This window comes from Tachysurus vachellii, chromosome 7 (assembly GCF_030014155.1).
Source record: "Tachysurus vachellii isolate PV-2020 chromosome 7, HZAU_Pvac_v1, whole genome shotgun sequence".
NCBI lineage: Eukaryota > Metazoa > Chordata > Actinopteri > Siluriformes > Bagridae > Tachysurus > Tachysurus vachellii.
Window position 1 is genome coordinate 27292026 of NC_083466.1, and position 24534 is coordinate 27316559.

At 37.7% G+C, this 24534-nt stretch overlaps 3 protein-coding genes across 3 annotated transcripts in view; 1 reads left to right on the top strand and 2 right to left on the bottom strand.

Moving 5' to 3' along the window:
• c8a (complement component 8, alpha polypeptide) overlaps positions 1 to 6177 on the top strand; it is an 8983-nt gene extending 2806 nt beyond the window's left edge. The window contains exons 5-11 of the mRNA XM_060875258.1: positions 491 to 680; positions 1220 to 1402; positions 1895 to 2135; positions 3572 to 3703; positions 3818 to 3975; positions 4802 to 5027; positions 5898 to 6177. Of these exons, the coding sequence (XP_060731241.1) occupies positions 491 to 680; positions 1220 to 1402; positions 1895 to 2135; positions 3572 to 3703; positions 3818 to 3975; positions 4802 to 5027; positions 5898 to 6049 (1282 nt within the window). The 3' untranslated portion in view covers positions 6050 to 6177. The remainder of the gene's footprint in view (positions 1 to 490; positions 681 to 1219; positions 1403 to 1894; positions 2136 to 3571; positions 3704 to 3817; positions 3976 to 4801; positions 5028 to 5897) is intronic.
• Positions 6178 to 6215: 38 nt separating this feature from the next.
• On the bottom strand, positions 6216 to 13056 carry c8b (complement component 8, beta polypeptide). Its single transcript, XM_060875262.1, has 12 exons — positions 12904 to 13056; positions 11762 to 11873; positions 11499 to 11649; positions 10980 to 11121; positions 10593 to 10725; positions 9680 to 9877; positions 9273 to 9513; positions 9030 to 9158; positions 7732 to 7895; positions 7349 to 7502; positions 6570 to 6638; positions 6216 to 6485 (listed from the first exon to the last, which is right to left on the bottom strand). The coding sequence occupies exons 1-12, from the start codon at positions 12954 to 12956 to the stop codon at positions 6331 to 6333; spliced, it is 1701 nt and encodes a 566-aa protein (XP_060731245.1). The 5' UTR covers positions 12957 to 13056; the 3' UTR covers positions 6216 to 6330.
• Positions 13057 to 19047: 5991 nt separating this feature from the next.
• dab1b (DAB adaptor protein 1b) overlaps positions 19048 to 24534 on the bottom strand; it is a 35482-nt gene continuing 29995 nt past the window's right edge. Inside the window, exons 7-13 of the mRNA XM_060875511.1 lie at positions 24469 to 24507; positions 22184 to 22249; positions 21964 to 22023; positions 20661 to 20717; positions 20425 to 20524; positions 19460 to 19975; positions 19048 to 19250 (exon numbers count right to left, since the gene is read on the bottom strand). Coding sequence (XP_060731494.1) covers positions 19048 to 19250; positions 19460 to 19975; positions 20425 to 20524; positions 20661 to 20717; positions 21964 to 22023; positions 22184 to 22249; positions 24469 to 24507 — 1041 coding nt within the window. The remainder of the gene's footprint in view (positions 19251 to 19459; positions 19976 to 20424; positions 20525 to 20660; positions 20718 to 21963; positions 22024 to 22183; positions 22250 to 24468; positions 24508 to 24534) is intronic.

The window sequence follows — 24534 nt, forward strand, 5'->3', positions numbered from 1 at the left end:
AACATTAAACATCAATTAATACCATTCCTGTAGTGAAACATGGTGGTGGTGGCATCATGCTCTGGTGAAGCAAAATCCAGATCTGAATCAAATTGTGAATCTGGAATGAATTTGCCAGGGAGAATGTGTGAAAATCTCCTAAACTGTGTGCAGAGCTGGTAGGAACTTACCCCAACACACTAAACTACTAGTCATCAGGGGTGAATATTGATGCAAGTAGCATTTTTCAGTTTTAAATTGTTTAATGATTTGCTGACAAACAATTTATTTTGAATATGAAAAGTTACTTTAAGAGCATTTTAGCCTGCAGTAAACACACTGCCTGGAACAATTGGTGTAAGTGACATTTGGAGACAAATCTGTTGACTTTTAAGGGGGTTGAATACTTCTGCAAGGCACGATATGTGTAACAATATGAAATTTACACTAACGTCTGTTCTGATATAAGCCCCAGAGCACAAACCCTATTGTAAGTCATGCACTTTTCCAGCTATAACGCTCTGTCAGACGTTTTTGTGAACCCTGTTCTGGACCATAAATACTTCGGAGGCATATGCGAATACATCTACAATGGAGAATGGAGGGAACTGACATATGACGCCTTCTGTGAGCACATTTACTATAGCGACGATGAGAAATACTTCAGGAAGCCGTATAACTTCTTATCATATCGTATGATGGTACGTAAACACTGCTGTAAAAATATACTGTGTTGACTTACTGTGCACATCAATCTTTTTGTATTTATCTGATTTTAATCTGCTGCTGTTAATAGTATAGTTAGTATTCGTGGTAAAAGTTTAAGGAACACATTAAGGATCAGATTCTGAGGGTGTTTTCAATGTTGTAATTGCTGTAATTTGGTGCAGCTGTAATTTGGTGGAAGCATCACTGTTAAAATATGTACAATTATGGATGGATTTGTTAAAAAAAAAAACATGGCCAGCAACAGCCAATCAGAATTCAGCAAGCATTCCACTCTAATGGTTTTCAACTACCATCACTCTTTTGTGTTTTGTGCTACTTGAGATGCTATTTGTAACTCAAAGGGTGCTTGGAACCCTCAGATAAGCTTCTATGCAGTTGAAATATATAATCATATACAACCTCGAAAAAAATCCCAAAGGTCATAATTACACATACTTTGCATAAATGTCTAAAGGATCAGTTTGAAAGCTGTTCCAACAGCCAAGATTTGTTTTTTTTGGTCATATTCCAGGCACATTCTCTTAGCCAGGGATCAACAGAAACATACAAAGATGCCGCAAGTTTGTTAAACGCTCAGAAAACAGAGTCTTCCTATAACTGGGGTGTGAGTTTCGGCATCATGTACGTGGAAGCTGGACTATCTGGGAGTCGTTCAGAGACAGTGCTGAAAAACATATCAAAGTATGACAGTAAGGTAAAGTACAACATGCTTCCTTGTTATACTGGAGAGCTTTATTATATAGTGATCTTTTGTATTGTGGATTCTGATTGCAGCTCTGACTGTAGTGCAGCTGCGATTCACAGATGTATATAAAACACTCCATTTTCTCCAGAAGGAATTTGGTGGCAGACATTTTATACAACTGAGCAATTGAGAGTTAAGGGACTTGCTTTATATTGTGTAGAAAGGTAAAGAGAGCTCACACAGTTTCTCTGGCTCAGAAGAACAGAATATGAACCTGCTGTGTGTCTGGGTTTAAAGTGCAATCTCCTGGAACTGATATTTCCAGAAACTGTACACTATTATTAAGATTAACCTGTTCACCCTGATCTCTCTCTTTCTCACTGTCCCTCTCTTTATTTTTTCTCTCTCTCTCTCTCTCTCTCTCTCTCTCTCTCTCTCTCTCTCTCTCTCTCTCTCTCTCTCTCTCTCTCTCTTTCTCTCTCTCTCTCTGCCTCTTTGCAGGAAGTGGAGTTTATTCGGCTGCTCTCAACAGTTGAAACGGCGCACTTTAAGATGAGGAGTCGGGATCTGATGCTACACGAAGACATGCTGCAGGCGCTCATGGACCTGCCTGAGCAATATGACTTCGGCCCTTACTCGCGCTTCATCAACGATTATGGGACTCATTATGTAACGCAAGGCATTCTGGGAGGCATCCTAGATTACGTAGTGGTGCTTGACAAAAAGGTCATGGAAGAAAAAAGTAAGTAACGGCTCACAGCAGCACTGTTAGGGAAGGACATTAAGACAGCTGGAGATAGGACAAACATCTACTAACACAAACAGAAACAGTTAGATAACACACATACATAAGACAGGACATTCCATCTATATTTTCTATACCAGGGGAACCCCAGGGAAGGCAGGGCACAAGTCGGGGCACAAGGCAGGGCACAACCTGCACAAGGCACACAACAAAAGGCACAACCAAGCCATCACAGGGCATAAAGGCACACTGACTCACACACTCCAAACAATTTAGAGATGCTTATCAGCATACAATATTTGGACTCGGGGAGGAAACCAGAGAACCCACAGGAAACCCTGAAGAACAGGGAGACCATGTTAACTCCACACACAGGTCAGATGTGGGAATCTAACCTCTAATCTGAGAGTTACTCTTTTTTTATTCTTAGTTTTCAGCATTGAATATAAGAAAATCTGTATATAATCATTTAACCATCATCTCATTTTACTTCTACTGTACACAAAATGTATAGCGGTAGTATGAGCTGTAAGACTCTTAGTCAACAAGAGTGCTTGCTTTATTTATTTATTTATTTATTTATTTATTTATTTATTTATGTATTTATTTATTTATTTATTTCCCTGAAACATTTCTATATGTTTTTCTTTAATTTCTGAATTTGGAAAATGATCTGATAATCTTTATATCACTCGGGTGAATAATCTTTTAATATCCATCATACATACAGATGTGTACATGTAACACCAACAGGACTGAAATGACACAGCAGTCACAGTCTCACACTGCAAATAACACTCTCTACAATATAACTATTATTATTATTATTATTATTATTATTATTATAAATATAATAGTAGTTCTTACTAATTGATGATTCTAAATGAAATATATGATTATTTAGCTTAATTAGATGACTTTTATTGCTTCAATCTTCAAATGTTTTGCAGTTTTCTTCTTTCTAGATATTTGGAAAACATGATCTGCCCACAGAAACAGAAACATAATTGCAATAGGGAAAGAAGTAGACATTTCTAGAAATAATCTGTTTCAGATAAAGATTTTATTGCCAATATACAGAATAGGTTTAAAATGGGGGGTTTAAAAATGTAAACAGAATACAATTCAGTAAAATCAAATAGAATAAGATAAATATTAGATCAAAATAAAGCAAGCTCAAATGAAATAAAGTGTACATTGGAAAAATGATATAATGAGTTCAATAAATCCTTATTATGGTTTATTATGGTATTATCTTTTTACTCGCTAGGATTATTTTTTTAAAGTGAATCAGGAACCAGGAGATTAATTTTTTTCATTTAATAATCAGGATGCATTTTTATCTATATAAACTATACTAACTACCTGAATCTTTAATATTGCAAGGTCATTTCTCTGATTCAGAAACTCAAACTTGTGGGTTTTTCACTCAGAGCTGGAGTCACGGGATGTGAGCGAATGCCTTGGTGTTTCTCTGGGCCTCAGCTCTCCCTCCTTTAAGGGATTGAGTGGCAAGCTCACAGTAAAACACCAGGCATGTCAGGCAACAGGAGGCTTGGAAAGAGGTAGCCTACAGGTTTATATATATATATATATATATATATATATATATATATATTCATCTTTTATTACTTTAAAAAAGATTTTAAAATCCTTAACAATGGCGTATCGCTTTGCAGTGAGAAATGAAGACGATAGCCTGATCAGGGACGCGGTCGGATTTGTCAAAGGAGGAATCATACACCACAGCGCCGCTCAGTTAGCCATCCAAAACGCAGACACCTACAGGTACTGGGGCAGATCTCTCAAGTACAACCCAGCCGTCATTAAGTTCGAGGTAATATTTCCTTACTTTACATATTTACACACAAAGTTAGCATAAACGCTGTAAGGACATTAAGTAACATATTACATTACAAAAAAAAAGCAAAAATTAATTTGAATGAATTTTAAAATAGTGAAATTATCTTTTTTAATACTGAATATGGCTGCTTATTTATTGTTTCCTTAAAACTAAAAGTGATGTATCGATCGTCAATTTACGTATGTGGAACATGAGTACAGCTCTTGAGGTTTGAAAAATTCATTCATTCATTCATTCATTCATTCATTTTCTACCGCTTATCCGAACTACCTCGGGTCACGGGGAGCCTGTGCCTATCTCAGGCGTCATCGGGCATCAAGGAAGGATACACCCTGGACGGAGTGCCAACCCATCACAGGGCACACACACACACACTCTCATTCACTCACACAATCACACACTACGGACAATTTTCCAGAGATGCCAGTCAACCTACCATGCATGTCTTTGGACCAGGGAAGGAAACCGGAGTACCCGGAGGAAACCCCCGAGGCACGGGGAGAACATGCAAACTCCACACACACAAGGCGGAGGTGGGAATCGAACCCCCAAACCTGGAGGTGTGAGGCGAACGTGTTAACCACTAAGCCACCGTGCCCCCCCGGTTTGAAAAATTATTTAACAAAATCAAAAAATTTTTGTCAACAAAAATGTATGTATTTTATTTATGTCAGGCAGCATTTATGTACCTGTCATTAACCTTTTTATTTAAGAATTCAGTGCTGAAGTAAGAAAACACTTGCTAATGTCTGTACTTATAGTCAGTGGATATTATTGTGTTCGTTTCTTTCTGGGTCAGGGTCTTCCCATCTATGAGCTGGTGCGGTTCAGCACAGCAGCATCTCAGGCTCGCACGAGGATCCCGCTCCTGAAGCAGGCTTGGGAGGAGTACATGCAGCAGTTCAACCCATGCCACTGCGCCCCCTGTAGGAACAACGGCGTGCCTGTGCTTTCTCAGACCTCCTGCAGTTGCCTCTGCAAGGAAGGTTTCAGTGGTGTTGCCTGCGAGAAGTCTGAACGCAAACGTGAGAAATTTAACGTATATTAGCCAATTAATCATATAAACCAATTAAGATTTTATCGATTATTTTAAGTATTGTAAAAGAGAAATGATTAATTCTAATTTGTCAACAAATCGATTCATTATGTTATATTGAGTAGTTAATTTAAATTATGAATTACTTATATAAATAAATAAAATATGAAATATATAAAATTTTAACATTTAAATTAAAAAAACAATTATATATATAAATGATATATATATATATATATATATATCTATATATATATATATAGATAGATATATATATATATATAGAGAGAGAGAGAGAGAGAGAGAGAGAGAGAGAGAGAGAGAGAGAGAGAGAGAGAGAGAATAAAAATAAAATATTTCATTTTTATGGTACTCACAGATAGTGATTATTCCTAATAGTAATAATAATAATAATAATAGTAATAATAATAATAATAATAATAATGTCACCAAACAGAGCATTCGCTATTTTTATTTAGTGGCCCTTTAGGCTTTGTTTTGGAGTGTGAGACTTGGCAGATTCTGTGCAGTGAGTTAGACCTGTGTCAGGATTTGGAATCGGGAACAACTAAATTATGGAAGAATCTAAGAAGCTGTAAATCCAGTATGCTTCTGATTCCTGTTACTCCAGCAGGAGAATTCTAATATTAATGTAACTGTAAAAAGAAATGTTTTAATGCTAATTAAGATAAGAAATACTCAAATACGCTTAATCTGCATCTAGATCTAATCCATATCGTATATACATATCGTCAACATTATAAACGATTTCCGATACACCTCTGGTACCACGCACTTACGGAAGATTTAATAAAGACAGTAAAATGGAGAACTCTTTCTTTAACATGTGTTTCTTCAGCTGGTCCTGTTCATGGAGTGTGGAGCTGCTGGAGTTCCTGGTCTTCCTGCTTGTCTGGAACAAAGACAAGAAGACGAGAATGTAACAACCCCGCTCCTAAAGACGGCGGCTTCCAGTGTGGAGGGAACTCGGTGCAGACAAGACGCTGCTGAAACCAATGTGCTAATCAGGATAGATCAAATGTATTGTGTAGAAAAGAAAAGGTTTTGATGGTTGAAGAATTGTAATGGATGAATCTAATAATGAATAAAAAGCTTTAGTGGAAAGCACTACCCCAAAAGATAGTCTTTATTGTGTGGATAAAAATGCCAGACATGATTTTTTTTTTAAGCGATAGATTTATTTCACAAAAGCAATGTCAATCACTGTGCAAGACATAAATATTCTGATCAGTGTATCCAGTTAGTGTTGTCACATGTGTTTAAATTTTTAATTAAAAGCAATCAGTGGAGTCTTCTTGTTTCCCCTGACAGGAATTTCCACTATTTTGCGGCACCGGATTGTTGCACTGACGAGTCCGTTTTTTGGTCCCACCAGTACAGGTTGACCATCCGGACCAGCAGCTCCAGTTTCCGTCCACTGGTCTTGCTGTAATCAAATCCATGTACATTAATATAAAGAATATAAATCGGCCATCAATTAAGATTCCATTGCGAGTCTCAGAGGACTGACCTGATCGTTTTGTATCTTCACAACTCAGGCCTTTGGTGCCAATAGGACAGATACATTCACACCGAGTACCTGAGCAGCAACATAAAGCTTACAGTTAAGAATCGTTAAAGAGGTCCAGGGTCAGTCAAAGAAGGTCGAAATCCACTGTTTATTTTATCACCATCATCATCAACTTATTATCAACCAATTATATGATCAACCAAAGTGTTATATTCTTCTCATCACCAACTCTATAAACGGTCATTCCTCAACAACAACCTTTTCTTTTTACTCTAGTTAATAAGCTGATTAAAAAAAACACTCTCAACTTGAAGGTAAAGTGGAGAGTGCAAACTGACACTGGAAACTCCTTATAAAAAATAAATACTGTAAATGACTCCTGAAAAAAATCTTTAGTTGTAAATAACAATTACTGTACACACATCCCTGTGAAGGAGCTGTTGCCGTAGCAATATAACGAGAAGGATGAGTGCATTAATATAAAGCTGTGAATATAGGAAACGAATCAACACCTTCTGACCAATCGGAATACAGAACTCAACAGAGCTAGGTTGTAAATATGAAAGTGTTTGCATGTGAATGCATGTTGCTAACAGCTGATTAGTCTGATTAGCTAAGTCGTTATGCTTCGTCTACGGATTATGTATTAAATTTACTTCTGCTTTTATGAAAATAAGGACACAATTGATTACTGGTGAAATGAAAAGAAATTAAATGTGTGATGTATTTGGTAGTGAAGTGAGAATTTTCACTAGGATTTGTGCTCTAAAGGATCTGACCTTTAAGCACAGCCACTCCATTGTTGAGGCAGGGAGCACAGCGGCACGAGTCGGTCTCACTCTGGAACTCCATCAGCGCACGCTTCAGGTTCTTTTTCAGCATGTTGGCATTGGTGAAATCCTTTCCTGTCACAAGTTCATACAGCGGTGCAATCTGCAAAACAAAGCACAGGCTGCATCTCACAATCAGTAGTCAGGGCACATGGAGTTGGCCATGTTAAGGACTTTTTCTCTCTTTCTCTCGCTCACTCTCTCTCTCTCTCTCTCTCTTTCCAGTGCACTGGAACTTAAAAAACCCATGATGCACTGATGCTCACTATTTTCACTATGTTCTAAAGTGTTTCAGCTGGAAAAAGAACAGTAGTGATGAGTGTGCCTGTGACCTTAGTGCTGATGAAGTCAGGGTTATAATGGACGGCTTCTCCCCACAGCTGCATGATGTCTGACGTGGGGTGCTGCTTGGCAGCCAGACGCGAGACTGTCTCGCTGTCTCCTCCTCTGACCATGGCCACATAATCCTCCACAAAAGAAGACTTGTTATCAGAGCCTGAGGAATATAACACAAAATCAGAATCAGGGATCAGAGCAATGTCTATTGCACATCAACATCATCATGCAGGTTTTAGACTTTTTAGACTTTTACTCTTTTCCCCAGAGACCAAAATTCTGACTTTTCTTCAGTTTGATTGTGTCCATGTTCAACAGTAAATGTCTTTGTCCACTCCACACTCCTACACTCACAACACGTAGAATCAGAATTTGTAGTGTTTCATACTGTAAGTGCTTCTTTTTTTTTTTAGCTCACTAGATTCAATATATTCGTAGAAAAGTTGCAGTGGTTATTTTCTTTCCACACAAATGTTCATATCTTCAAAGTAAAGTAAGAAAAAACACGTCCTGACTCATATTATAGAGGACTTGCGGCCAAATAATCATTTATTTGTTTAAACTGATTGAAAAAGTCCCATAAGTCCATTTCTACAGCAGTGTACTACTGGCAAAAAGTTGAGTTCATGTCTGATCTCGTGATCGAGCTCACATCAGGTGTGAATTAATTTACACTCTTCAGACAAGCACATCATGATCCAATATACTGTATTTAAGATTCAAGATTCAAGAGGTTTATTGTTTATTTAGATTTATTTATCTTCTATTAAAAAAAATGAATAATAATAATAATAATAATAATAATAATAATAATAATAATAATAATAATAATAATAATATGATGGTGATGATGATGATGATGATGAGGATGATGATGACTTATCTGGATTCGGCTGCTCACCACATGAGGTGTTACCTCATTACTACATGTCTGCACCTTACTCACAATAGTCACACTGTTCTATTAGTTAAACATTCAACAGAAAACATCATGTTAAAAGTCGAATCAATTCAGAAATTCCACCCATGAGATGCTCATACTCATACTGTATGTTTCTCAAAAGCTGTTACACAACTGCACTTTTTCACTCTCTGCAGTGTTTCCCAGATGAGCAGGGCTTGTCTTTTGCTTGTCTATTATGGAAATATATAATATACATACAATAAAATCTCATCGGTGAGCCAGCCAGGATGTACAAAATGACAAGACAAAAACTCCAGGACATTTTCATAGAATTAAACAAAAGTGAAAATAGAAACTGAGTTAGATGAGTCGTGTAAAAGTGATCCTTACTTCCAAACTCTTTCAGCAGGCCGTCACAGGATCCACCCTCAAATCCTGCTGACACAGGCACACCCTTGATGTTGATTCCAAGTTTAAAGCTTTGCTGCAGGCAAGACTTGGCATCGTTTAGAGAATACTCTAAAAATAAAAAAAAAATTAAAAAAAAAGACAATGATACAACTGCTTAGATACTGTATGTGAGTGTTAATGATTAGCTATATTGAGCTGTTTTCACTTTTGCTTTGCCCTCACTAGATTTTTCAATGTTTTCTTTGTTGAGGATGAGGGTGTGGTCAAAGATTCCCCCAAGCTTGGCCTCTGTGATGTAGTGTGTGCCGTAGTCACTGTACAGCTGCCGATACTCTCCGTATGTGTACTCTAGTGGGAGAGTTCGCAGGCGTGACATGAACTCAGAGTGCAGGATCAAGTTGTCCACCTTAAGGGCATAACTCACTACCTCGAGCTGAATGTGCGCATGGATAAAGCTGTTTGTCTGAAACCACAATGTGACCATAATGATTTTACAGTATAACATCACACCAACTGGGAAATGTGTACTCTAAATAAAGCTCATTGTGTGTGTTTGCTAATTCTAAGTTAGCAGTTTGTTATCTAGTCTAAAATTCCAGAATTGTGTAGAATTGTGTGTTGAGCTTTACCTTTGCATCATAACTCTGAAGCTTCTGCACAGATTTCTTGTAATCGCTTACATCAAGGTTATATCCAATATCAAATATTCCAGGAATACTAAAGGCAAAGGAAACAGTGGTCCTGGACTTGGAGGCCTTCATGGTATGTTCCGAAAACTCTCTGTACGAGTCATAAAATTCCTGCTTGTAATCATAGGAGCCTTTTGTCTGGACAATAAGAAAATAATAAGGTGGTTTGGGTTTTATTACGTTTCTTAGTCATAGCTACATGGAGCTGTAAAGACTGTGACCAAGAATTATTATTATTTTTTTTTTTTTTATTAAATATTCTCATTTTACTTACTTATTTTATTTGCAGAGTTTATTTAGTAATTTATCCGAACCTTAAATACAATCATTGTCTGTTGATCATATCATTCATGAAATGTTTAGCTTAATTTATCAGAAATAAAAGCCTAAAAACTTTACACGTAGATAAGCACAAATCATATTGTCATTAAATAATCACTCCTGTCAATCACTAATTCTCCAAATGAATTAAATATGCTGGTTTAAGACATTTGAGTACAATGCTCGAGACATCCACTTAATATCTTAGAATCATTAAATCATCAAAGCAATCAATGTCAGCGCATGACTCTATTCCTCCATGCCAGTAGAGGGCGAAGTCCTTTGAGTGTTAAACTGCCTCCCTCATTTCTCTTTCTCAGTCATTTTCTGTTTATAAACTTTTTCAGAGTTCACGGAGACTGAACCTTCTCCCTTTCCCTCTGAGTGTTTGTAGTTACAGGTTACAAGTATATCATATTGGCTAACAGAAGTGTACTAGTGTTTGAGAACAGATGATGCTGGTTATGATGGTGGACTCAGCCCAAGCATTTACTATTAGGTGGGTTGTGTTGCAGGTTCGGCTTAGACTTGCCTCCAAAGTGTATTGCTGGATGTTGTACGGTTTTCTGAAGCGCACATCCTGGATAAAATGGGGCAAACAGCCACCGGCATAGTAGCGATTGTCTAGCACCAAACCTCCAAAGTTGCTGTTTAGTTCATTAATCCTGAGAGTAAAAATCAGTAGTTAGTCATCACATTGTTAAGTGGTAATAACCTTCACAAACACACACACACACACACACACGCACACACACACACACATACACAAACACACACACAAGCACATGCACCCGCACACACACACATGCACACACACACAAACACACACACTCTATTTATTAGCAATCGAGAAAATGTTGGAAATAGTGCCCCAAAGTAGCTCACACACACACACACACACACACACACACACACATACCCTTTACTGAGGTTCTCTACACCAAAATACTCTTCTGTTGGCTCCTTGCAAGCTCTGAACACTTTTTTACAGTTGAGCTCATCAGACCCATCACCGCAATCATCATCCCCATTACAGCGCAGTCCCTCTGGCACACAACGACCTGCCAGACACACACACACACACACACACACACACACACACACACACACACACACACACACACACACATACAAAATAGTCAGAGAGCTGTGGCATCTTTATCATTGTATCAGTGAGTGTTAGCAAAGGAGGAATGGCCTCTGTGTCTATAAAGCCTACCTGTCTACCTGTCAGTCACAATGAGGTCGGTGTGGCCTAAGGCGTATGTAGTAGTTGTGTGTTGGGGTAGTTGTAAGATGGTTGTATTGTGTGTGATTTAATCTGTTACTATCAGAAGTTTATGTGGATGTTATTGGTTATGTATTGGAGATATATACATATAGTGATAATAGGAAAGTAATTACATAATGTGTGTGTAATTCTGGGTGTATAGGTGACCTGAATTGGTACACTGGAAGCCTTGGCAGAGTGGCACTGAACTGCGGCATGTGTAGCGTGAGGGCGGCGTACAGGACTCTTCTTCATGGCCGAGCTCATGACATGGCTCTCCGCCAAACTGAGATGGTTGTTGCACTGTGGCAGAGCGGAACTGTGAACCAGAGCAGTTAGCATGAGTACACTCCACATAGTGTTCACAAAATGTACAAAATAAACAGTACGTATATGTATGTGTATGTGTGCATATGTATTTGTGTGTATACCCTCTTATTCAGGCATGGGTCACAGCGAGTCCATTGTGTCCACTCAGACAGGGAGCAGTCCACAGGGTCGAGGGGAGGTCGTGACTGGGATTGGCACACTACAATCACCGCACTGTCACACACACACACACACACACACACACACACACACACACACACACAGAAACATCATAAATAAATACCTGGGCTGATGAGACACTCACACATAGTTTGGTATTTAGCATTAGACTCAGGTCGTGGGTGTTGCCTAATAGTGATTTTCAGGTAGTGGGTGTGGCCTAATGTCATTTTTATAGTAGCTTTACACCACATGTGGGAGCAACACTACATATGGAACATGTCTTAAATGTTCATCTGGTAAATGTAACTGTTTTTTTTTTTAACCTTTGATGTGCATGACACAAGTAAAATACTCAGTAATCAGTATCAGGATATTTTAAATCCTGATACTGTCAATAACCATTAACTGTAATCAATAACCATTTAACTGTGATTTTTAATCTCAGTACTGCAGACTATTGAGACTATTGTACCTATGTACTATTGAGAAGGCTGTGATCTGATTGGACTGTGATTGAAGTGATTGAATTTCACTTTGGCACAGAGCAAACCAATAAAATACAAAAGAACATTGAACTGTTAAATAAACAAAAGTTAAATAATCGCCTGCTGATCTTTCAGTACGAGTGAAGTGTTTGCTTGACTTCATGTGTAATGTTGAACAAAAGTCTATTCTGGAGTTAAATACAAACCAAATAAATAAATAAATAAAATGAATAAAAAAAAACAACAACAACAACAATAAGAAGAAGAAGAAGAAGAAGAAGAAGAAGAAGAAGAAGAAGAAGAAGAAGAAGAAGAAGAAGAAGAAAAAGCAACAGAAATTCTGAAAAAAAAAAAAAAAATTTTACTAGTTTATTTTACATTTTCGAATTCTGACCATTTTAGTATACAGTATTACTCTACTACTAAATTTAAGCACATTAAAATTGACTTATTATTATTATTATTATTATTATTATTATTATTATTATTATTATTATTATTATTATTATTATTATATTTTCCCCACAAGTAATAACAATAAAGAGACATGATTATTGATGCCAAATATTATTCTTCATATTACTTCCAAAACTTACCATAAAACTAAAGCGTGAAGTGCTGTGGTGCTGAGAATGTGTCGGGAGATCATTGTAGTTAATGAAAAAGGCACGAAACCAAAGACAAAATCAGCAGAATAACTGGACTCTTATCTGAGAGACTAGCATGCACAGTCTTGTGTGTGTAAACACACACACAGACACACACACAGACACACACACACACACACACACACAAGATCAATACTAGCAGCAGTAACTAAAACATCTCAGTATATAAAAAGGTAAACAGCAGGAGAAACCATTGACAATTTAACTGTTATTAAGAATTTCCGATCACGTTACAGGTTCTGTTTTATTATATATACAGTATTTTTTCTTTTCCTAAATCCTAAGCGTTTGAAGTGCAGAAGGTTATCAGGTTATCCAGAATGAAGCAACGCTGCTTTTTCCCGTCACTGCTCAACTGAATCAATGCTTACTCTTTATTTTGGATGAGACCCAACTTTTAAACTTTAACCTTTTTGGAGACATGTATACAAGTACGCAATAGTATGAATGCTTTAAGGTGGTTCATTTTAGTTGTTGTTTTTTCCCTGACAAATGGGAAAGATCAGTGTATATATATATATATATATATATATATATATATATATATATATATATATATATATATATATATATATATATATATATAAATAAGTGGGATCTTATTTGTCCTTCTGTGTAAATTGTACAATGCCTGTTTTGTGTTTAGTTTATCTAATTTTAGTTTCTCCAGAAAACAAAAAATCAAAACACAAGAGGAAAAAAAATGATATGCAAAACAAAATAAAATACACAATAGCAAGGTCAAAACATAAAAAAGCAAAAAGAATTAAATACAACAAAAACACAAATCCAAATTCGGTCAAAAAACGGATGCTGTGGTTTTTGTTTTTTTTTTGTGGATGTTTTTGATTTTGTTGTTTTTTTTTAGTTTTTTTTTTTTAGTTTTTTGTTGTTATTACGTTTTTTTTATACTATTGTGTAGCTATTCTGTTGTTGTGCTCTGTAATTTAAGGTCACTGTAAGTTTTACATGAACTGCTGAATGAACAGTCAATAAGAGTGAAAGACTGACATGGTGTTGTGGAGGATGATCACAGCGATCACAGATCAGGGTTTTCTTGCATGTTTAATTCTCTCGGTTTTCTCTTTATGGTGTTTTTTTTTCTCTGTTCGTTTTTTCTAGGCTTCATGTTTTCAGTCTCTTCTTCATTTGATCTCTGTGCTCTGACCCCTGCTGAGATGTTACACTCACATCCAGCTTTCATGTGCTACTGTATAACACGACACACTGTATCATTAATGGATCTCTATATTAAATGCAGATCAGATTTCTGGAGACTTTCTGCACAGAATCAGACATATCTAGTCAAAAAAAACAGAAAAAGATACTTTTAAATATTTGCTGCAATTGTTTAAATACAAATGAGGACAAATAAATTAGAGAAAAGTTTCATCAGATTCCTAGATTCGTGTTTGTGTTTTTGTATTGCGGTAGTTTATGAGTTTATGTCTGTAAAACTAGATTAGACAGTGATCTAAACTCTTACATAAATAAACAGTATGATGGTGTGTTTTTTTCCAGAGATTTTTACCAATTACAGCTTGTTTCTTTCCCCTAATTAAAATGTTCAGAAATTTTCTCAGAATTTTCTCAGAATTTCACATTTACATTTTTCTAACTCTAGGAAATTTCTTCAATTTAAACTGAAAATTTCAATACAGGATGTTTAAAACCCTTTGGCCCGAGGCGTCTTTTTATTTTCATTTTCATAAATGATGGTGATACCGATTATTTTTTCCACTCACTTATGTTTTGTTCAGTTCACAAGAGATTAAACTTGCTTAGTACCGTAACAGAAATAAAGCTGGAAGTTTTTTAAATAAAAAACAACAATGCGCTATTAAAACAGTGGGAAATTTACTCCCTTAAGTACCTACAAGCTCAAAAAAAAATATTCATCAGAGTTCAAGAATAAAAGAAGGACAGAAATTGAAACATGGTCCATAAAATCCTGATTGAAAAAAACATGAAATGTAAAACAAAACAAAACAAACTATATTGTATTTTTCCACATTACACCGTTACATATATTTGAACATGTAAAATGGCACTTTTGATTTGAGGAGGCAATGAAAAGCAAATGAAGAGAAAATGGGTGTGTTTTGTGTCAAATATTATAATACAAAATGTAATAAAAAATCACAACAATATCCATGATGCTGAGCCTGGAGCTTGGATCAGTTTCCTGTTTGGACTCCTTCAGCGACATGTACTGATTTTTACTGAAGCAATAAATTCAATATTTCAGCAGATCAAACACCAAACCAAACACAAAAGGTAAAAAAAAAAAAAGAAAGAAAGAAAAAGAGGCATCTTAGCAAGTAAAATATCTTGTATGTAGTACCATTGTTTATAAGAGTATTTAAGAATTTTATTAGCAAATAACGTTGCTTGTTTCTAGAAATAAAATTTCAATAATTTAATCAATTCAAATTAATGCTTAAAATATGCTAACTTATGTACAGCTAAATTATCTGAAAACAAACAAAAAAACAAGAAAACAAAAAACTTTGAAGCTTAAAATAGTAAACAGATGGAGGCTAAACTCGAACCGATACAAGTATAAATCCGAATTAAACAACATATGGCAGGAAACAAAAAAAAAATAGCATTATTGACTGAACAAAATTTGGCAAATACACTTAATCATGTAATAGGCATAATAATATTCCTTACTGAATAAAAGGTTTAATAATCTTATATTTGGTTTATTGTAATTGTATGATAAGATATTGTGGATACAAGATATTAGAACTTAAGATGTAATTTTTCACACTCATGGAATGTCTTGTTAATTCTGAAGGTTTTATCTCACAAAGCTGCAGGAGGTTTCATCTCTGATTGGCTGGATGGACAGATGGAAAAGCCTGACGTGATGGCGCTTGTGATGATGCCACGTTCAACTTCACTCAAACACTGAACCTGGAATTTTAACCTCGTTGAGTTTTCAGCTACTGCGTGTGCAAATGACCGAATAAAATATCACAATAAGTTAACTTAATGAATAAGTGAGTGTAACGTTATCATTCATAGACAGTGATTTTGTCGCTGTACTATGAAGTCATCAGTAGGCGTTCCTACTACTGGTTACCATAGTAATAACGTTTATAATGGCGTAGCGCATTCCGACATCAATTTTCTTGAAAACTGATGAAACATTCTGAGAGAGATTTAGAGTTTGTGTAAAAAATTCAGCAGTTTGTAGTTGTTGAGTTTGTGTGTGTGTGTGTGTGTGTGTGTGTGCTTTGTTGTCTTTAACCCATTACACCAATTCACTCCATATTTGCATAAACGTAAATGTTTCTTGACTTTGTCATTCCTCTGGACACGCCCACAACTGGTCAACAACAATCGAGATCGTTCGTGTCACCAGAAGTCGCAATCTTTGTTGGAAATTAAAACGATCCCTTTTTGTTGCTATGCATCAATGTACCTGTGAATGTAGCATTAGAGTGTGTGAAGGGTTTTCCTCCTTTCTGTAAACAAAAAGATAAAATCGTTTACAGCATCGACATCATCGCTGTATAGCAAAACCTCACGCTCCACTGCTTTGCTGTTCAACTTTAAAGGAATAGTTGAAATGCTTTAAAGGGGAGGTTCAACTCAAAAGTGGAAATCAAACTTAACACTACATATGACACAATTTGTCACTATACAATATTTGGCAAAAAAAAATATTTATACAAACAAATAAAATTATACACGACTGAGTTAAAAAAAAGAAAGCTTTTTTTCATAAGCATCGTATAAAATTTGGCAAATTAGTTCATTCTCATGGTGAAAACCATGCAGATGGGATGTCTTTGTACGTAACGCAGTTGATCTGATTCCTGCAGGAGCCACAACATCATTCTAGCGTTAATACCTTCTGAAGCAAAGCATTTAACCGAGTGTTTGTCAGTCTGATAATCCGTCGGCCTCTCAGACACACTGAAGCTCGTCAATGATGTCAGATGTACTGTACAGTCCAAGTCCAAGTTCTTCTTCTCCTTTCTATTTGCAAACATCAAATTCTTAAGGAGCATTTCATCAATCAAAAATAACAATTTCTGTTTCAAAAAATAGTTTGGATTTTTAAGTAAAACAACAACAAAGTGTTTCAGGTAAAGTTGAAAAACGATCCAAGAGTTCTCTTGAGTCTCACTGTAGCGCTGTACAGAACATCTTCATATCCCTCTGTAAATCTTCCCAGAAAATTCAGGCAGATATTCAATCCACTCCTTCTTTTAGGGTCATGGTTTTCTCCTTCATGTCTCCATCTGACTGAAGTGAGACAAAAAAAGGGCGAATTAGTGAACTAAAAATAACACAGCAACAAACAAACAAACAAAAACGTTTCTCCTTCTCAAGTATAGCTGCAGTACAATATATGTCCAGCAGATGGCACTGATGTTAGGGTTACTGAAAATCCTGCCACATGTACAGTAGTGTGGTATAATAGTATTATTCATTCATTCATCTTCTACCGCTTATCCGAACTACCTCGGGTCACGGGGAGCCTGTGCCTATCTCAGGTGTCATCGGGCATCAAGGCAGGATACACCCTGGACGGAGTGCCAACCCATCGCAGGGCACACACACACACTCATTCATTGAGTGTGTTTTTGAAAACCTGAAGTTGATTCTATGTCAAAGTCAGGTGGGAATTAGGAGTAATTTAAATACTGGTTTTAAAGCTATGCCTCCAATCTAAGTGCAGAGAAAAAAAAGTAGAGTAAACCTGTTCACAGTCAGATGCACAAGCAGCAAAATATAGATGTGGAGAAAAACAGAAAAACACCCACTGGGTTCAGAGAGCGCTGAGAAACAGCAGTGAGATAGAGGGGTAAGATACTACATTTATTCAGAAACACAACATCAGAAAAGCACTGTCTAATCTCTAATCCTAATATTTTGCTTCCCCGAACTGTGAAAGGCTCAGCTTAGATTCGAAACCAGAATGATTTATTAGTGACACACTAATGCTGAGTTTTACACAAAAATCAATAAGCCCTCGGTTTCTCAACGACGTCTTAAATATCAGAGAGCGTATTAAAGTGATACTGTCTTGATCACCGTGTGAGGATCTGAATACCTCATTGAGGTTGGAGAAACCACTCTGTGTGCTTGCTGTATTTAATAAAGCTCTTTTTGTGCTGGAGAAACAAAACACCATGTAGCATAATTGTGAGTTCATCAATAGTCGGGATCAGTGAAGCTGTAAATATTTTGGCATGCTGTGTGAAAATGAGCCAAAGTTAATCTAGAAAAGGGATAATGCACACAATAAGTTATATTATGAGCTTAAGTATTGCATGTTGTTAACATAATAATACAAATGTTGAAAATGCTTACTCCTGTCAGCCGAGAGCTGGAAATCTGTGGTTACACTATGAACGTGACAGGACAGTTAACAATTTGCTGACTGAGATAATTGTAATAATGAGCTGGTGTACCTAATATATTGGCTAGAGTGTGTACAGTACATATCTACATATATCTTTACCTATATTAATGATTCATGTGGTATGTGGTTGTGGTAACTCAGTGGTTAAGGTGTTCGACTACTGATCGGAAGGTCATTGGTTCGAATCCCAGGTCCACCAAGTTGCCACTGCAGGGCCCCTGAGCAAGGCCCTTAACCCTCAATTGCTCAGGTGTATAAACTGAAATAAAATGTAAGTCACTCTGGATAAGAGTGTCTGCTAAATGCTGTAAATGTAAATGTAAACACTCTGACTGCTATAGTGTTATCTGAATGACAACTAAATAAAGAAATGATTTAAGGATAGAAAACAGAACAAAATAAGAGACCCAGAAAGTGAGTCGAGCTGAGCTGGGATTTCCTAAGAGTCTGATTGGTTTGGAGTCAGACTGAGATCTGCCGTCTCACAGCTGCTGGGGATTTGGGCGCTGGAACACTGTGAAGAAGAGAGGATAGAAATAAGAGCTTGTTGTAAACCATGAACACAATTTTCTAAAAAAAAAAAAAAAATCCTGATGGTGGACAAGGCACAAGCCCTTGATTGAATGTTTTTTTTACTCATTGTCCAATCAGGTGGACAATTAGGTTGAAGAATGTTATGTGCCTCATTAAGTGCTGCACAAACATAACCCAAATAAAGGTCTAATTACCGATTCCTCTCCCACATCTTGGTTGACGCTCTGCTCTGCTCCTTCTGTGAGAGAAGGCTCTCTAAGTTGGCTCTCACTTTTTTCTGTTCTCATGACAGAGAGCTCTTTAGAGGGTTCTGAGGTCAAGGTCATTTCGCCCTCTTGGGAAGCAGGTGTAGCAGCTGTGGGAAGGTGAAACAGACTCATTTCCATTACATCGATTCAGCCGTGCTTGTTATAGGGTTTATAATTAGTTCTGAAATAATCAGTAATGTTTCAGTGAGCAAGGATTTCTTCTAGGTATCATGGGATTGGGTATTACGGTTAATCAGTCCCAGAGGTTCTATTTGCTTGACCCAGATTACAAGCGGTTGTTGTGTGTCTTACTCACGAGACTCTACAGTGGATGGTGAAGTCGATGACCCTGGTGTCAAACTGAGCTGGGAAAGATCAAGATCTCCACTACAGACCTCAGATTCCGGCTTCTCACCAGGCTGTGTGGTTCCTCCCATCACTGTATGTGGGTCAATGGTGTCAGCAGGCTGTGAGTGTGAGCCTGAAGCCCCTGCCAAGGGGTTACTGCTTGAGGCGTCTCTGGATTCAGCTGCATGCTGAGGACTGGTGATGGTCGAGGATGGTGCAGACGGGGTAGACATGCGAGGACGCATGGCAGCTAAGGGAACAAGGCCTTGAAATAAGGCCCCGGCTGGTACAAAGGCCCACTGCTGCTGGCCTGGTCCGGGAGTGTGGAAAAGGTTGGCCTGGCCCCAGATCACTGGCTGCCCTCCAGGTAGAACCTGAGCAACCTGCAGAGGAGCCTGAACACCAAATGCCAGTGGAGCTGCCGGCGCTGCGAAGGACTGCTGAGCCCAGTGAGCTGAAGGCACCGCACCCATCGTCATGTAGCCTGTAGGGAAGGTTGGACAGGAAGAGAACAGACAGAAGGGGGATGAGACAGAAAAGTAATGGGACAGACAGAATTGAGAGACAAGGAAGGGATGGCCAAGAAAGGGGAACAGATCAGACATATGGAGAGAGATGGAACAGATATGTAGGACAAAATGGGGACGGAGAGGACAGGCAGACAGAGTAAAAAACAGACAGAAATAGAAAAAGAGCACAGACAGAAGGAAGAGACAAGATGTGGGTAATTTTGCTGTTATAAAAAATTAATAAACTTTGATGTGATCTGTTTCACAACGGACCATGTCATACCACCCCATAACAGCATGCTTTACTTAAGAGACAGCAAATCTCAATATGAAATGTAATTAAATAAAAAATATGAATCCCATGAAATGTAATGAATTTATTTTAAAGCTTGATGATGTGCTTCTTGTGAGGTCATTGTGTTACCTGAAGGCACGGCAGGGGGACTAAAGTGTGTGAAGAGCTCAGGGCGCCGCTGATGTCGTCGTCGCCCAGGGTCCAATGTATTAGCGGGAGATGCAGGCATCTGTGAAACAGACCATTAGAGCCCATTTTATGACCTGATAGAAGAGTAGCTTAGTATAACAGAGCTGAGCTACCAAAACACCACAGAAAATAGAAACTTTATTATTGTGCTAACGAGGGTTATGAGGTTTACTTACAGATACAATGTCTGGAGGAGTGGCCATGTCCCCGAACAGTTCAAACTGACTGATGTTCTGGAGGAGGTACAACAAATGAATTGGAGCAGCATCACTGGGATGCGACAAAACACGTTCTCTTGAGTAAAAGCACACAAAACCATGAGGGTTGTAGGTATGTCAAACTTTAGCCTTAAAGTCTCTTACAGGTATTTCACTATAACATTCAGAACTAGCAGCATTGCTAACTACAATTCCTGCCCATAAAGCTAGCGGTGTATTGTATGGTCTTATGGTCTCAACGTTTCTAGTCAATAATTTATAGAGCCATGTGTAAACAATAATATTTATGAGATTTTCAGACCTACTGCAACTAGCAAAGCATCATAAAATGCCACAGAACCAATATAAATCCTGTGTTCGAGCAAACAAATCAAATGAAGTTTTCTATGTGAAAGTCAATAAGGAGTAGAGATTTTCTTCCTCTGGATATTGAATGAGTGATGAAAGAAAAATTGCTAGTGACTTGACCAACCCTGATTCATAATCCTCTGTGCTGGGGACCTGAGACTTTTTGATGCAAGAATTGATATATTATGATATGAGTTTTAGTGATGGAAAGTGAGTGAAGGAGGGAAACTGATGAACAAGCTTTCAGAAAGGTCCAACCTTATGAACATTCAAGCAGTAACGCTATGTGAAATGTAGAGATAATGACAAAATAATGAATTCATTTAAATGTTGAAGGAGCAAAGCTCTCATTTGAAAAATGTTTTTGTTATGAAGTTTTTAGAAGAATTGGATATGATTAAAGACTTTATGACTTTATGACATAACCAAAAGCTAATAGCATGCAATTAATCTACAAAAAGACGGAGTCCCAACACCAAACCTCTTGTGAACCCAGAAATGAAAATAAATAAAAAGAAATAAAAGTCAGTTCATCTCTTTACTGCAAGTCTTTGAGATAAGAAGGCGGTGTAATGAATGTGCAGTCCTGGAGGACCACAGCAGCACACAGTTTAGCGTTTTCCCTTATCTTAACTCTTAGGAGTCAAACATGAAGAGCTTGACGCTTGACGTAAATCAATACTTCAGCTGAGCTGGTGAGAGAGATTGGGTTTGCCATAACTGAGGGAAAATCTGTTATTCTGCAGTGCTGTAGTCTGCGTTGGACTGAACTCTGAAAGATTTGATTATGTTCCACTTTTTTGTTAAATGGAATTGAAAGCATGTTCAGTTATAGCCAAGATCTTTGAGAGGTTTGTTGGAGGGACTTAGGGGAAAAAATGGGGAAAGCTGGCAATACAATATAAAAACCTACAGTCATAATATGGCGTTTTGGAACATCATAGACTCCTTCTTTCTGCTGGCTTGTTGGGACCTAAAAGTCACAATAGATGAATCAAACCACAGCTCTGTCTTTATTTTTTAAATTGTTATATCATGTTATATTTTACACTCTGCCGCATTATAATAAATTAGATCCCTCCTCTACACCACAATGACTTGAAGAGGAAAAGAGGGAGGTACTTAGATAATACCTGGTAAACGCTCTCCTCTGATTGGTGGCCATGGGGCGACTCGTGTCCAGCTTCAAACACAATGTACTACAGCAGGAAGAGAGAGAGTGAGAGAAGGAGAGAAGAGTGGGTGGGGCCATACAGGTAGAACGCATAGGCCAACATAAAACGAATAACCATTGGGTCTGCCACAAGAAAAGCACTTCACTGCCATGAACATGGAATGCCATGATCCATGAGCACAATTTATTACCCTAGACCCTGTCAATTGTCAGACCCAGCATGATATTTGAGTTGCCCAAACCAAATAGTTGGAAAATATTACAGCCAATAATCATAAAAGATCTGTCTGTCGTTTAGAGAATGCATGAACCAGGATTTCTGTAGCAGCTTGGTGCAGCCACTCACAATGCATTTCTGCCTATTATTTAGCAGAAGGCAGCTTATCAGACTGGAGACTACCCACAGGGATAAAGACTCAGCTCAGAAATATGAAAGCTTAAAGCGACCGCTTGTGTTTAAGTCTTTATTTTAAGCGTTTTAAACATACTTGCTTATGTGGTTTCTGACGCTGCATTCAGCACTTTTATCAATATAAATGTAACAGGGTTCCAATCCAAACAATGACACAGCCTTTCATGAGTCTATGGTGTCTAAGAAAGCAAAGTCAGAAGAGTTTCAGCTGGCTGACATCATGTGTGTCTAAGGAAGTCTGTGTTAGGACTCACCGTTCTGGTTGATACTTTTGGTTGGATTAGGGAATGATTAAGTCTTGGTGGGTGGAGTTTAGCAAAAAACAAAAACAAAAAAAAACAGTGCTAGTGGTATCACGTGATCAGCAGGATTTGGTAGGAAGTGTGGCCCAAAGTATAAAAGCAGGTTTTTCAAATGAAAAACCCTGGCCTCTAAAATGTATACCACATCCTTCTGAAAACAAATCTAAACATTCCCAGGTAGGCAATGTAGATGTAACAGCATTGTGAAAACCCCTAGAACGAGATCACCAAAACTCCACAACGTCCACCAATGTCAGCTCTACTTGCACCCATTCCAATAGCTTGGGAATTAATGAGGGGGACATGAGTATATATCATGGTGATAGCGGTCTATTCTAAATGGTAAAATGAAGTTGTTGTCTTGATAAAGGCCTTGTCCAAATACAGTGTTAAGGGACTGATCTTCTAACCTGCAGGGCTCGTCCGGGTAAAACTGATGCACATGAGTTGGATATGATTGCCTAATGTATCAGTCAGACTCTATTATGGATGGTGACTGTCTTCCTATGTACTGCTTGTGGTCAGAAAGGTACCGCAGATCTTAACAGGCTTCTTGTCACTTACACCCTGAAGCTCCAAGTTTTGCTGGGTGTGACAAAGTGAATACCAAGTCAGGACAAGGCTTTGTTCTGAGCTCTTGATTCATCCCTGAGTTGGTTTGAAGCCAGCAAGAAGACGAGCAGAAGTCTGGAGCTGTACCAGACTATCCATTTTACCCTTCATGCTGTGATCTTCCAAAAGCTCTGGAACTTTGTCCTGAGGCCCAACCAGCACTATGCTACAGCATATGCAGATGACATGGTAGGCTATACAGAGCACTGGGCCAAACACCTTGTACTCTCTATAATCCAGTGCTGGAGGCCCTGTTCAGAGTTGAACTGGCTGCCAAAGAAGTGTTATCTCTGGCTGGCAGAAGCACAATAATAGAGAGGCCAGAAAAGTCCTAAGACAATTGACTTCTCTATAATCTCTATACTTGTTTTATAAGCCACACTATTGGTCTTATACAGTATAGGGAACTAAAATAATGTCACATAAGGAATTATTCCTTATTATATTCCTTTAAAAATTTGACCATTAACTGGCAGATAAATATGATATTTCAGTGAAAGTAACACTTTGAGAGTGTCTACAAAAACTAAATTTAAGGCACAGAAATTAAATTATGGCTGTCTGTATTCACGTTCAGGGTTTCAAGAGTAAAGGTCAAAGTGCATTGTCTGACCTCTTTCCAGCTTTTACCACAACATGGGTGCACAATCCAGGGAAAGTCTAATGAGTCAGGAAAATTCAGCTAATCAAATGTCTGTCTAATGAGAATGCAATATTTCTAATCAAACATGATGTACTTCCAAATACAAAACATGGAAATTGGTAACAATGAATGGAACCAGCTCCAGTCCTGGAAGAATAACACCACTGCATAGTCAGAATGATTTGTTAGGGAAAACACTGAACTGTGTACTACTGTAGCTGGGTGTCTTTGATTCAGATGTTACCTTAAACTGTGTAGCACAAGACTGCACTTACCTGATACACAGGGTCATCAGTGTCATCCTCGAGGATCGTCTGTGACACACATTGGGGTAAGAAGGT